Raw genomic sequence first — 14,817 nt, forward strand, 5'->3', positions numbered from 1 at the left:
TTTTTTTTTTTTTTTTTTTTTGTATAGTAGTCATCCTGTAGGTATAAGGTGATACCTCATTGTGGTTCTGATTTGCATTTCTCTGATGATTGATAATGTTGAGCATCTTTTCATATGCTCATCGGCCTTATTAACTTTTGAGAAATATCAAATCCTTTGTCCAGGACAGTCTCTTAAATAAATGGTGCTGGGAAAACTGGACATCCATATGCAAAAGACACTAGGCCCTTTATCTCACTATATAAAAAAGTAACAAATCAGGCCGGGCGTGGTGGCTCAAGCCTGTAATCCCAGCCCTTTGGGAGGCCGAGACGGGCGGATCACGAGGTCAGGAGATCGAAACCATCCTGGCTAACGCAGTGAAACCCCGTCTCTACTAAAAAATATGAAAAACTAGCCGGGCGAGGTGGCAGGAGCCTGTAGTCCCAGCTACTCGGGAGGCTGAGGCAGGAGAATGGCGTGAACCCGGGAGGCGGAGCTTGCAGTGAGCTGAGATCGCGCCACTGCACTCCAGGCTGGGCGACAGAGCGAGACTCTGTCTCAAAAAAAAAAAAAAACAAATCAGAGAAGGCTTATCCTCTGCTCAGGCAGAGAAAGAAACAGCAGCCAGAGTGCTGTCTTGAGATTCTTCCTCTGTTGCCAGGAACTAGCCAGATCAGGAGGCAGCCAGGGAGAGGGGAGCCAGGGAGAATGCAGCCTCAGTCCTGGAAGGAAAGGGCCTGTTGGAAAGAACAGAACCCAGCTGCTTTGGCCCCAGGTGAGCCCTCACCTGTGCCTCGGGCCCCAGCAACCCAACCACTATTGCTGGGTCTGTCTTAAAAGAGGCCATTAAACAAGACACTGCCCACTTCCAAATAAAAGACAGCATCATGGAGAAAAACGTATTTATCCCCACTACCCCCACGGCAACCAACACTGAAAATGTATTTCCTCCTCTCTGCAGGGGTCAAACTGGGGCCTGGAGGGTTAAGATGAAGATTTCCTTGAAATGCTACAGAGGAAAATTGGCCAAGATCTGGCTTGGACAGAGGGTCTTGGTGCCCCGGTGCTGAATGGAATGAGTAGGTAGCTAGGGTCAGTGCTGCCTTCCTAGGGTGAGGTGGGGTGGGGTGGGGCAGGCAGGGCGGGACCTGCTCTGCTTAGAGAGGTTCAGATAGGCACAACTAATCCATAAGGTCTTAACCTGTCCTGTTTCTTAGGAGTGTTCCTTCAAAGGCTGCCATTGGTGTTTATTTAGATCTGATATCGCTGGAGAGGGTAGGGAGAGGGAGGGTTTTGCTGAGGCCTTTCTGGGCCCTGTATCCCCCCTAGGAAGGCAGAGGCCGTGTGGTCAGAGGTTAAGTGCTCAACCTTGGGCCTTGAACATTCAGGTGAGGGGTTTTCTGAATCCACCGCTGGCCTGCTAGGGAATTTTTCAGGCCATCGGTTTGGGGCCCTATGGTCCAGCAGTGGAGAAGAAGAAGGACTTAGAAACTGTGGCCTGCAGGGGCCTCAGAACCATATCTTCCGTCAAGATCAGGCCCCTCTGGCTCTTCCCTCAGGAAGGTAACCGCTCAGAAGTCACCATCAATCTCCCCACCCCTCACTTGACCCTGCTCACCTTTTCAGCCAGTGCTCGGGACAGGCTGTCACATTGCTAGGCGCATGCGTTATTCATTTATCCATTCATTCAATGAGTATGGAAAGTTATTTAATCATCACCAATTATAATAGCAGCTCTCATCTTTTGAGCACTTAACGCTCTGCCCGGGTCTGTACACTTTACCTGTCCTGTTTCACTCGGTCCTTACGAGTGCCCACCTCTATTTTATAGATGCAGAAGCTGAGACTTAAAGAAGCTATGAAACTTGATCAGATCATGCAGCGCCAGAGGACCCAAGCTGGGATCTCAACCCAGACTGTTTGGCTCCAAAGCTGAACTGCTACATTATGTTGCTTCAGCAGTCTTTCAGGTAACTTGGTGAGCACGCGCTCAGTTCAAGCAGCTATGCCACAGTCTGGGGAGATAAATGAATAAGGTATATTCCTGTACACAAGCCCAGTGGGGGAACCTTGATGAAACCCTTCTACTTGAAAACCTTTCCTCGGCTTGCAACTAGATGTTTGGAAACATTGTTTTGTTGTCAAATTTCATAAAATCTCTTGTGTTGGAGGAGTCCATTAGACTTCTCTAATTTCACCCTTCAGGTGATGCAGAAGTCTCTACTGCCGACTCCCTGCCCTCACACACACATACACAGAAGGTGGAGCACATCTAGCTTGGATTTTAGAGCCAGTCTACGTGAGTCTGTATCCTAGTCTGTATCCTGGCTCTCAACCATTTACTACTTGTGTGACTTTGGGCAAGTCCTTTGAGCTCTCTGAGCCTCAGTTTCTTCATCTGTAAAGTAGGCATAATTTCATCGTTGTGAGGTTTTTGCAAATAAGGTAACACATGCAAAACATTCAGTACCACTCTGGTGTATAGTTAAGACCTGATAAGCCTCAGCCATTGTCTTTTATCATTAGGGATGGGCATCTCTTGCCACCCCAGTGAAACAGTTCCTTGTCTTGTCTCTTTCTTTGCTTCTGCCACCTGGGGCACTCAGCCCAAGGCAAATGTGCCTGATGATGGGGGTTAGTCATCAGGTTCCCCTGCCTCAGAGGATGAGAGCATGACTGCTGCTCTCTGCCCAGACTCCTTAGAAATCTGATTCATGCCTTGCCAATACTCTGAATATGCATACTTCACCTGCAGCCCTGTCTCCTTTCACAATGAGCTCAGTCATTTGCACCTCCTGGGTCATGTGCAGACATCCTCAGTATTACCCACTGATGGGCGCTGAAGAATCCTCTAAGAAGATGAGTCTTGATAGGCAGGTGACAGTGGCTTGACTCTCTAACCTATGGCTTTGCCTGTTCGGCCATATTTCAAAACTACCAGGGGCCTCTGAATTGATTGATTACCCAGCGTAGGGTCACAGTGTTTCATTTGGCTGCTCTTAGACTAAAGTGACAACTTGGGATAGCCCCATCAGAATGGGACCAGTTTGAGAGCCTTTTGTTTCACCCTGTTTCTCTCTCCAGTCCTTATGGGTTCCCTGAAACCTGTGAGGTGGTTTGGGGATGTTGAAAGTTAAGCCCCTCAAAGAGAAGTCTTATGCCTTAGATTAGTGTTAGTGATTACAAGCTCCGGGTTTTGAGACTGATCTGGTTTGAAACCTGGCTCAGCTTTTTGTTAGCCATGACCCTAAGCTTCATAACTTGTTTCTCTGAGTCTGTTTCCTCATCTATAAATGGGATTAGTAGTAGTATTTATTTCATAGGATGGTTTTAAGGATTAAATGCATATAAAGCACTTAATATACTGCCTGGCACACAGTAAATGCTCCATAGCGATTATCAATATTATGCAGCAGGAGAGACAGCACAGGACCCAGGGGCAAGAGATAAAGGTTTGAGTTCCAGCTCTGCTGCTTGTTGGCTATGTGACCTCAGGCAAGTCATCTTCCTTCTCTGAGCCAGTTTCTTCAATTGTGAAATGAATGGTTTGAGTTTGAAGGTCACTCAGGTTCTTTCTAACTGTCTGAGATCTGTGACTTTGAAGGTGACAAAAAAAGAAAACAAAGGAAAAAATAATAGCAGATGCCTTTATCAGCCAAGATAACATTTCATAAACCCCAGGGCCTTGACACCATCTTCAAAAGCCACCCCATCCTGCAGTTTCTAGGCAGGACTTTCTTGACCAGATAGGGTGAATGAACTGTTTGCAAGACCGCAGAAAGCTTTCTGGAGCCACAGGGAGGCCTCAGGGAAGGTGTAAGGCTAAAAAGCGAAGCCTGCATCACAAAGGGAGCAGGCCTGAGAAAACCAGCTAACCCCAAACATCAGACCTGAGGGATTCTGCTTTTTGGTGCCTTGGGCAAGAATCATCCTCCACTTGACCAGAATGGATTAGTTTATGGTGAGGGAGGGATGTTGTCCCTAGAGCCTGGGGATGTCCTCATCTGTTGTAAAACAGGCCCCACCTGGGAAATAGAACATTTTCTTTTTTGGGGCCTAGTGACCTCTGACACCCCCACCCCCTGCTTCCTGGCCCACTACGCAGTCTGAGTCACACCCAGCAGGAGACCAATGCTAGAAATGGAGGAGGCATTCAGCATCCCCCTTACTCACAAGAATCTCCACCGAGTTATTCTTAAGCCCTGCTTGAACCCTGAGGGGGATGACACGGGTGGGATTTACAGAAAATAAAACACAATCAGTTTCAACTCGTTCTACTAGTTTTTGCCCCTTATAGTACAAAGTCTCTTAACCATCTTAATGTAACAAATTTCCCTTTACAGAGACAATGGGCTTTAGAGGAGTTTAGTGATGTTACTAACAAACATAAATAACTTGTACTAAGCTCCTGGTGCCCAAGTGTTTCAGGTGAAAAAACCAGAAACATGAAAAGCCCAGAGAGGTAAAGTGACTGGCTCAAGGTAAGTGGTGGAGCTGGTATTTGAACCCAGATCCCCTGTTACTTCAGAACCTCAGCTACCGCGGTGACTTTGTGTGCAAACTTGTCTGAAGCCTGTTGGTGAAGCTCTGCTGGCTATGAAGAGGCACAGATCTGCCTGCCTTCTTTGGAAGGTTCAGACTCTTTTTCTGGAAGGCCTACCTTTTCATCCTTTGGTGGTTGGGGGAACCGAAGCACAGTGAGGGAGGTGAGTGTGCCATATAATGAGAAGACAGAACTCAGCGCTCTTCACTTCTCTGCCTGTGGGAAAGAGGCCAGTTCTAGGGGTGGGGATCACGAAGGAGCACACTGCTTCCCTGTCCTTGTCACATTCCATGGCCAGTAGCCATGTACTTTTTCCTCCTTTTTCTCCTGCCCAGCAAATATAGGCTCCAGCTGCAGCCACTTTGAAGATAAAGTTTCCTCCATAGGAATTCTGCAATACAGATGTCTTTCCACGGTCCCAGTTCAGCCCTGCACCAGTTCCTTTTCCCGCTGGGAAGTTTCTTTCCTCTTCCTGCTTCCATGCAACTGCGAGGCAAGGCTCAAGCCCACTTCCTTCTCCTTTTCCTGTGCCTTCCTGTGGAAGGAGCGCCCTCTTCTTCACTGCTCCGGGCTCTTCCCTACTCTGGTCCAGCCTTATGGGCATTTTGCTCCATAACTCTCCTTGATCTGAACCGCTTCTGATTTCTCTCAAGTCATGTCGGCGAATCTCACAAATGCATTCTGAGAAACACAGGAATGCCTCAGATGTTCCAGGCAGAAAAGATTCACGCCTCTTCTTAGAAATGAACAAGGCATAGTCATCAAGCCTTTGAAAAGTCCTGCAGTCAGGAAACCCACTTTGTTTGTTTTTTAACCCAGTATTCCCCAAACTAAGATGGCCATGATTTCATTTCTTCCATCCCCACTGAATCCTATAACAACCTGCAGAACCAGTGATCCACTGTGGAACACACTTTGGGAACCACTGTCCCCAGCCCTCTAAGAAGGTATAGAGTTGACGTTGCCTTCATTTATTTAAACCCTTCCTGTTTCTCTGGGCTATTTACTTATTATCTCACATACAAAATAATCTAAGGTGATACCTGCCCAATTGGGTTTTTAGAAAAGACATACCCAATGGGAATTAAGATTTTCTTAGCAGGATTTGATGAGACCACTACTAGAAAAAAAATTAAGGATTTCCCAGAATTTTGGGGTGGGGAGAGAATTTGATACAACCAGCAGAGGCTGGGTGCAGTGACCCACACCTGTAATCCTAGCACCAAGGAGGGAGGATTGCTTGAGCCCAGGAATTCAAGACCAGTTTGGGCAACACAGTAAGATCCCATCTCAATTCTTAAAAAAAGGGAGAACCAGCAGAAAGAGTTTAGCAGACTTACTTGTTTCCTAGTCAATGTATAAAGCCAGAGATGTAATGGCCAGAAACCAAAATCTAGAGTTCAGTACCAGATAAATACTTTTTGGGTAAATGAATGAATGAGCAGACTATTGATCACAAAGTTGGCAGACATCGTGAATGAATGGATGAACTAATAAACAATCAAATAACTGGTCTCCAGGCCTCCAGACTTCCTGAACTTCATTGTATCTACCTGCTGTGGCCACATACACATCTTCTCAAAACCCAGATCACATCAGTCCACTCTTCTGTTCCCTGGCTGGCTCCCTGTTGCCTTCAGGATAAAGTCTACATGCCTTTGTCCTGGCATTGAAAACTCTGCAAAACAAAGCTCTAACCTAGCTTTCCATCCTTCTTTCTCTTCCCCACTGGGTACCCCTTTCTCTAGTCACACCAGTCCCCAATTCACTTTTATCTGTCTCCTTTTCTTTCTCAAGCTATTCCCTATACTTCATATTTTCTCCCCTGCCTCCATGGCTGCTTATTCAATCCTAGCAGTGCTTTCAGGCTCAGCTCAAACCTTATCACCCATGTTAAATGAAAGAAGCCGGCCGGGCACGGTGGCTCAAGCCTGTAATCCCAGCACTTTGGGAGGCCGAGACGGGCGGATCACGAGGTCAGGAGATCGAGACCATCCTGGCTAACACGGTGAAACCCCGTCTCTACTAAAAAAAAAAAAATACAAAAAACTAGCCGGGCGAGGTGGCGGGTGCCTGTAGTCCCAGCTACTCCGGAGGCTGAGGCAGGAGAATGGCGTAAACCCGGGAGGTGGAGCTTGCATTGAGCTGAGATCTGGCCACTGCACTCCAGCCTGGGAGACAGAGCCAGACTCCGTCTCAAAAAAAAAAAAAAAAAAAAAGAAAAGAAGCCAGACACAAGAAGGGGACATTCTGAATGATTCCATTTATATGAAGGTTAAGAACAGGCAAAACTATTGTGGGGAAAAAACAGAACTGTGGTTGCCTTTGGGGAGTGAGGATTGATTAGAAGGGATTTTTAGGGTATGTCAATGTTCTTGATCTTCATTCCAGTGGTAGTTTCATGGGTGAATACATTTGCCAAAATTCACTGAATTGTACACTGAAGATCTACATTTCTCTGTATTGTAAATTTAATCTAAAAATAAAAATCTTAGCACCCCGATCTCCCTGGCAAGAATTCACTACTTTATCCCTTATTCTCTCAGTGCACTTTGTCTATACTGGCAGCACTTCACTTAACATAGACTGCCTTCTTTGAGAATAATTTACGTATATGTCTGTTTGCCTTCCCCACTACATAAAACCTTGCCTCTGGGGCCTTTACACAGACACTCAACAAACATTTGTGAGATTGAATTAAGGCCCAAAAGCAACAAACAACAGCAGTTTTCATGTATTAAGCACCTATTATGTGCCAGGCTGCATGCTAAGTTCTTTACACACATATTTAATTTTATAATATAAAAAATATATATATATCTCCCATGAGTTCAGATCTATCTCATGAGCTACTCTGTATCTGAAAAGAGGAAAATATGCATAACAAATGTGAATGGTATAACTCGATTACATTAAAATACAGGCAAAATAAATGTGTTTCCAAACTTTATGGTTACTGTATGATTAAGGACATGTATGTTTAATTTTCAGTCTCTAATTTACATTGGTAATACTGAGGCCCGAAATACAACAACGTATAGTGCTGGAAATAGGATACAAACCCAGGACAGGCAGATCTCAAAGCCATCAAGCTTGAGTACCTCCAAAGTGGCATCACATCAATCTAGGAAAACCAAGCCAAAACAAAACAAAACAAATCTTGTGAGATCTTTCTGGCCAAGAGACTTGAAAACAGCAAGTCTTGAAATTGAAAATGTGTGTAAAGTGTGTATATGAAGCACGCCCTGAGAAGAGGCTCTCTGGGGGCTCCCCAGGCCTCCAGGTGGGTGGTTAGCAAGAGGAGAACTTGAGTTTATAATCCTAACTGCTCCGTTTAGCAGCTGTATAACCTCAAACAAGTTATTTAACCTTACTCAGCCTGACTGCTCTCCCACTTGCAAAACTGGTGTAATAACGGTGCCTACCTCATGGGGTTTCAAGGGAAGATTCAATGAAATAATGCATATAAACCCCTCAGCATGTGTAAGTACTCAGGAAACATTCGTTGCAGTTTATTAACATTTTGCTGCTTTTACTATGATTACAACCACCTCCGTGTCCTCCCTTACACCTCCACACCCCCCACAACGGTATTTTGGCCTTCTCCCCACCCCTTCCTTTCCTCAGGTGGTAGAAACCCAGCAGGTAGTTCTCTAACAGCAGTTGTGATGGACAGTTTCATAATGAACAGCTGTCACAATAGCCAATCAGCCCTGTGAGTACAAAAAGAGGTTAATTCCCTGGTGGGTAGTGACTCTAGGGATCCCTAGCTAATTTGGAGAAAAAAAAAAAAATCTTTGTTTTTTTTTTTTTTTTTTTTGAAGCAACGGAGTCTCGCTCTGTCGCCCCTGTGCCTTGGAAGTGCAGTTGGCCGGATCTCAGCTCACTGCCACGCTCCGCTTCCGGGTTTACGCCATTCTCACTGCCTCAGCCTCCGGAGTAGCTTGGGACTACAGACGCCCGCCACCCTCGCCCGGCTAGCTTTTTGTATTTTTTTTTTAAAGTAGAGACCGGGGTTTCACCCGTGAGCCAGGATGGTCTCCATCTCCTGACCTCTGTGATCCGCCTGTCTCGGCCCTCCCCAAAGTGCTGGATTAGCAGGGCTTGAGCCACCGCGCCCGGCCAAAAAATCTTTGTTTTTAAATAATCTTTGCCACCTGCTTTGGGCTTTCCTGCCTAACTCACTCTGAAATGAGGTGGTGGGAAGGCTTCCCACATGATGAATGGGGCCACTGAGATCTGGGTGCCCAGCTTTGAATTGCTGGCGAAGACTGGGCTATGGAATTCAGGGCTGATGGGAAGATGGGAACCTGCCGGTTGGAAATTCGCCCTTTGGGATTTGGCTTGAGGGGCTGGCTGGGGATGAGGGTCCTCCATTAGAGTTCTGAAGACCAGACATTAGGGTTTTCTGTCCTCCATCTGAAACAACCCTCTGGCAGGTAGAGGACTTGCCAAGGATAAACTCTCTTATATTTCAAGCTTTTCATTTTTGTGATTTGTGAGTTCAACAGGCCAATGTTATTTGAAATAAAATAACTTTTTTTCTTCTAATTACAAAAACAACCAATGCTTATTGAGAGGAAAAAAAAATCAATGAAAATGCAGATAATTATAATGAAGAAAAAATTAAATATTCATAATTCGCCATCCCAAGAGAACCACCATTATTCTCCTGTATGGGTTTCTTTGCCTGTAGGAAAGCAATTACATCCGAGTTAACTGCACAGGCTCTCAGAGCCAAACTTTAATCCCAGCTATAACATGTGGGCTAGTCTCTTACACTCTGAGAGCCTCAACTTTCTCAACTGTAAAATGAGAATAAAAAGAGCGCCTATGAGGCTGGGTCCACATTGGTGGTCTCAGCTACTTGAGAGGCTGAGGCAGGAGAAACACTTGATCCTAGGACTTTAAGGGTGTAGTGCACTATGGTCACACCTCCAAACAGCCACTGCACTCCAGCCTGGGCAACAGTGAGACCTGTCTCTAAAAACAATATTTATTTATTTATTTATTTATTTATTTATTTATTTATTTATATTTTTATTTATTTATTTTTTTGAGACAGAATCTCACTCTTGTTGCCCAGGCTGGAGTGCAGTGTGGCGATCTCAGCTCACTGCAACCTCCGCCTCCTGGTTTTAAGCGATTCTCCCACCTCAGCCTCCCAAGTAGCTGAGATTACAAGCACCCGCCACTACGCCCAGCTAATTTTTGTATTTTAGGAGAGACGGGATTTCACCATGTTGGTCAGGCTGGTCTCAAACTCCCAACCTCAGGTGATCGCCCACCTCAGCCTCCCAAAGTGCTGGGATTACAGGTGTGAGCCACCGCGCCTGGCTATTTATTTATTTTTTTTGGAGACAGAGTCTCACTCTATCACTTAGGCTGGAGTGAAGTGGTGTGATCTCGGCTCACTGCAACCTCTGCCTCCCGGGTTTGAGCGATTCTCCTGCCTCAGCCTCCCGAGTAGCTGGATTACAGGCACTGACCACTACACTGGCTAATTTTTATATTTGTAGTAGAGATGGGGTTTCACCATGTTGGCCAGGCTGGTCTTGAACTTCTGACCTCAGGTGATCCGCCTGCCTTGGCCTCCCCACAAAAAAAATATTTTAAAGAGCACCTATGATAGTTAAGAGTTTATTAAACAGATTTTTAAAAAAGAGTATCTGTTACAGGGTTGAAATAATGCCTAAAAATGACTACAGATGTTAGCTCTTACTGTAGAAAACATATATTCTTTTTCATCTTTTTGAGATGGAGTCTTGCTCCGTTGCCAGGCTGGAGTGCAGTGGTGCAATCTCGCCTCGCTGCAACCTCCGCCTCCCAGGGTCAAGCGATTCTCATGTCTCAGCCTCCCAAGTAGCTGGGATTACAGGCACCCACCATCACACCCAGCTAATTGTTGGAAAAGGCATATTCTTACTGAAAAAATGCTGCCACACTATCTGATGGCATTTTTGTATCCTGCCTCTTCTCCCCACTGGGTAACAATGTGAACCTCTGTAGCATTAAATATTCTCTGATGACCTTGGTGTGGAAGACCCATGCCTAATTTACCAGTCCCCCATTGACGTACAAGGGTGTATCCAGTATTTCATTATCATAACGCTGCACAAACATAATTATGGCTAAACCTTTGTGCCCAGCCATAATTATTTCCTTGGGGCCAATTTCAAGAAGTAGAATTGCAGGGTTATAAGGGTAGGCACAGTTTTATGACTTTTGATAACTGTTATCGAACTGCCCTCTAGAAAGGTTGGACCATGTTCCTTTCCCACCAGCAGGGAATAAGAGTGACTGTTTCCCTGCACAGTCACAAACACTGAGTTTTATCATTTTTGTCCATCTTTAAACAATTATTCTTGAGCAAGGGAATTTCTTCTATCTGCCTGATTCAACTGAGAACTCCCAGAGGGCAGGGCGGGAAGTAGTTCCTTCATCTCTGCATATTTCCAGTGCCTAGTACATGCTCTGCCCACAGTAGACACTCAAGAAATATTTGAACTGAATCTTAGAAGCAGCCAAGAGTGATTTTAAAAGCACCCTAGACAGCCAATTCTTACTAAGTGTAACACTTAACAACTAAGAATTGTACCTGGATGAAATTCAAAGAATATGCACTGAGGAAGGCCAAGGCATTTCCAGAAACGCGGCCCTGATATTCAGATATTAATCAGCTAAGCGATACTTTCTGAGATCAGCCTGGGTTGGGGCTGCTTATCTGCCAACAGATTTGCATGTGTAATTTGAGATCCACTCCAGTTCCAAATACTTGGGGGAACTCTGAGCCAGGGTATCTGGGTTTTGCTCTGTCACCATTTTGGCGGTGGTCCAGAGCTCATCACTTCGTCCTGTTGAGTTTGGTTTCTCCATCTGTTTAACGGGGAACATACTAGGATTTCCATCAGAAGTACTTTAACAGTCATAGAATTCTGCCTCCCTCTCCCTCCAGCATTTATTGAGGACATAGCCTCCTACCTGTACTGAAAGCAGGTTAGCATGGTGGACGAGGAAACAGGTTCTGGGGCTGGACTACTTGGGTCCAAAATCCTCTCTGTCACATTCTCACTATAGGAACTTGGGTTTGCTGGGAGGATTAAATAAGTTCATCTGTGCAAAGCGCTTAGGACAGTGTTTGGTAATAGTAAGCACCAAGTGTTGGCAACAGTTACCTTATTTAAACCTTACAGTAACCCTGTGAAGTCACTATTTATTATTTACTCCATTTTAAAGATAGAGAAACAAGGCACAGAGAAGTTACACAGCTGGTAGGATAAAGCCAGGCTTTGATCCCATCTCTGTCTGACTCAGGACTATTTTCAAAACTCTAAAATGTTGAAGCTGGAAAACACCCTATAGATTATCTAATCCAGTCCTGTCATCTGACCCATGAGGAAATCAAGACCCAGAGAGCAGAAAGAACTTGCCCAAGGACACAGCAAAATAGTGACAGAGCAGGGCCTGGGCTCTAGCCCCTGCTTCCCAGAGACAATGAAGCCTCTCATGTTGCTGCCTTTGCTCCCCCGCAAAGGAGAGGAGCACAGGAGCTTGCAGGTACTTGAGCAAAAAGTGCCTTGAGCAACTCCGCAGCCTGGCCCAGGCCAGGTGCCAGGAGAAGGCAGTGTTGTCATTGGCCACTCCAGTTACTCCTTTTGTCCAGTTAATCCAGCCCTGAGTCCCCTCCCAGGGGGAAATCTACCAACTCCTGCCTGGACTTGTGCTTTCTGCAGCTCCCCTAAGTGCCAAGGCACAGTGACTCCAAAAGTGGCTGCTCCTCCCAGGCCCTCCCTCGCCCCTCATTCTAAGTCCACCATTGAGTGCAGAAAGTTGAACAAAGAGACCCGAGGAGGAAGGTCCCTGCCGTCCCTCCCCCACAGTCACACCTCCTCTGCTTTGTTTCTAGGCTTGTTTTTTTCGATGGTATATTTTACTGAACTCCATATACAAACAGTCTTATTTTGGGCCGGGCGTGGTGGCTCACACCTGTAATCCCAGCACTTTAGGAGGCCGAGGTGGGCAGATCACCTGAGGTCGGGAGTTCGAGACCAGCCTGACCAACATGGAGAAACCCTGTCTCTACTAAAAATACAAAATTAGCTGGACGTGGTGGCACACTCCTATAATCCCAGCTACTCGGGAGGCTGAGGCAGGAGAATCGCTTGAACCTGGGAGGCAGAGGTTGCGGTGAGCTGAGACTGCCGTTGCTCTCCAGCCTGGGCAATAAGAGCAAAACTCTGTCTCAAAAAAACAAACAAAAAAACTTATTTCAAAATGTATTGAATATAAATAAATTATTGAGGTATTTTTATTATTTTTTCTGTAAGTTTGATTTACCCTTACAACACATCTCATTTGAATGCTATATTTTCAAGGGCTAGTAGCCAAAAAAAATGGAAACACCCAAATGTCCATCAGCTGATGAATGAACAAAACCTGGTACAGTCATACAATGGAATATTATTCAGCCATAAAAGGAGTACATCATGGTTGAACCTCGAAAACATATACTAACTGAAAAGAGCCAGACACAAAAGACACATATTAAGTGATTGCATCTGTATAAAATGTCCAGAATAGGCAGATCCATAGAGACAGACAGTGGACTAGTGTTTGCCTGAGGCTAGGGGTTAGGGAGGAATTCAGATGGTTGACAGATAGGGGTTTTATTTGGGGGGAGGGGTGATAAAATGTTCTGGAATTAGACAGTGGTGATGGTTACATAACCTTGTGAATATACTAAAACCACTGAGCTGTCACACTTTAAAATGGTGAATTGTGAAAAAAAAAAAAAAAAAAAAGCCCGGGATGGTGGCTCACACTTATTATTGCAACATTTTGAGGGACTAAGGCAGGAGGATTACTTGAGCCCAGGAGTTCGAGAGCAGCCTGGGCAACATAGTGATATCTTGTCTTACTAAAAGTTTTTTTAAAAATTGGCCAGGCATGGTGGCTCACACCTGTGGTCCCAGCTCCTCAGGAGGCTGAGGTGGGAGGATCCCTTGAGCTGGGGAGTTTGAAGCTGCAGTCAGCTGTGATGGTGCCGCTGCACTGCAGCCTGGGTGACAGAGCAAGACCCTGTCTCAAAAATTTAAAAAATTAATAACAAAATGGTGAATTTTATGGTATGTGAATTACATCTCAGGAAAAAAAATTAACAATAAAATAAATAAAATTCAGAAGTAGTTCTACCAAAACAATACAGTTATATTTAGTAGGAAAATCTTTTACACTGATTTGGTTTCTAAATTTAAATGTAAGTTAATTAAGATTATAAAATTAAAAGTTAACTTCCCTCATTAAGGCAGCCACATTTCAAGTCATAATAGCCATGTGGGACCAGGGGCTACCATAAAGGATGTTGTACCTCTGAGAGCTCACTGCCCCTGGACACCAAATGAGGTCCTGAGTGGCCATCCGCGACCACTCCCTGGGTAAGTCCTGAAGGAACCAAAAGCAGGCTGATAAGAGGACGCTAGAGTGAACAAATGAAACTATACCATACAGACCCTTTTTCTTTCCACCAAAATGCAGAATCATATCAATTACATCATTTCTTTCCAGCAACAACTCGATCTTATAGGTGAAGAAATCCATACAATGTCAAAACCAGAAGGAATCTTTGAGACAACCAATTTTTTAAAAGTTTAAAGAAGTACAATTCAGGGCCCAGGCGCGGTGGCTCACGCCTGTACTGCCAGCGCTTGGAGGCTGCAGGCGGGCCGGATCACGAGGTCAGGAGATTGAGACATCCGTGGCTAACACAGTGTAACCCCGTCTCTACCTAAAAAATACAAAAAATTAGCTGGGCGGCGGTGGGCGGGCGCCTGTAGTCCAGCTATCGTGAGGCTGAGGCAGGAGAATGGCGTGGAACCCGGGAGGCGGAGCTTGCCAGTGAGCCGGAATGTCGCCACTGCACTGCCAGCCTTGGGCGAACAGAAGCCCAGACTCCGTCTAAAAAAAAAAAAAGTCAATCCACGTCTTCTATGGATTTTGGCAAAGGTATAGAGTTGTGTCCCCTCCACCACGATCAACACACAGAACTGTTCCATCACCCTCAGAGGTCTCTCATGCTGCCCAGTTATTGTTTGAAGCTTTTGTTCATTTCTTGACTATCCACTGTTTGCCAGGCTCCTGCTCTGCACTGTGAACTTTCTTTTTTTTTTTTTTGAGACAGAGTCTCAGTCTGTCACCAGGCTGGAGTGCAGCGGCCTCGGCTCACCACAACCTCTGCCTCCTGGGTTCAAGCAATTCTCCTGCCTCAGCCTGGGACTACAGGCACAGGCCACCAT

The 14,817-nt window shown here is 45.5% G+C and overlaps 1 protein-coding gene across 3 annotated transcripts in view; it reads left to right on the forward strand.

The window, feature by feature from the left end:
• The window catches only part of LOC108538423 (cuticle collagen 1-like), a 40,034-nt gene that overhangs the window by 11,608 nt on the left and 13,609 nt on the right, over window positions 1-14,817 (forward strand). Inside the window, exons 3-4 of one of the 3 annotated variants that reach the window (XR_001888069.1) lie at window positions 1,814-1,952; window positions 4,511-4,688. Coding sequence is in view for 2 of the 3 variants with exons in the window: in XM_017886494.1 (XP_017741983.1) it covers window positions 1,814-1,918 (105 nt within the window). In the remaining variant the exon portion in view is untranslated. Of the gene's footprint in view, window positions 1-1,813; window positions 3,275-4,510; window positions 4,689-14,817 lie in introns of those variants that run through there. The other 2 variants (XM_017886494.1, XM_017886493.1) reach the window with 2 other exon arrangements.

The sequence above is a fragment of the Rhinopithecus bieti genome, unplaced genomic scaffold, assembly GCF_001698545.2.
Source record: "Rhinopithecus bieti isolate Rb0 unplaced genomic scaffold, ASM169854v2 scaffold_14826, whole genome shotgun sequence".
Classification (NCBI taxonomy): Eukaryota; Metazoa; Chordata; class Mammalia; order Primates; family Cercopithecidae; genus Rhinopithecus; species Rhinopithecus bieti.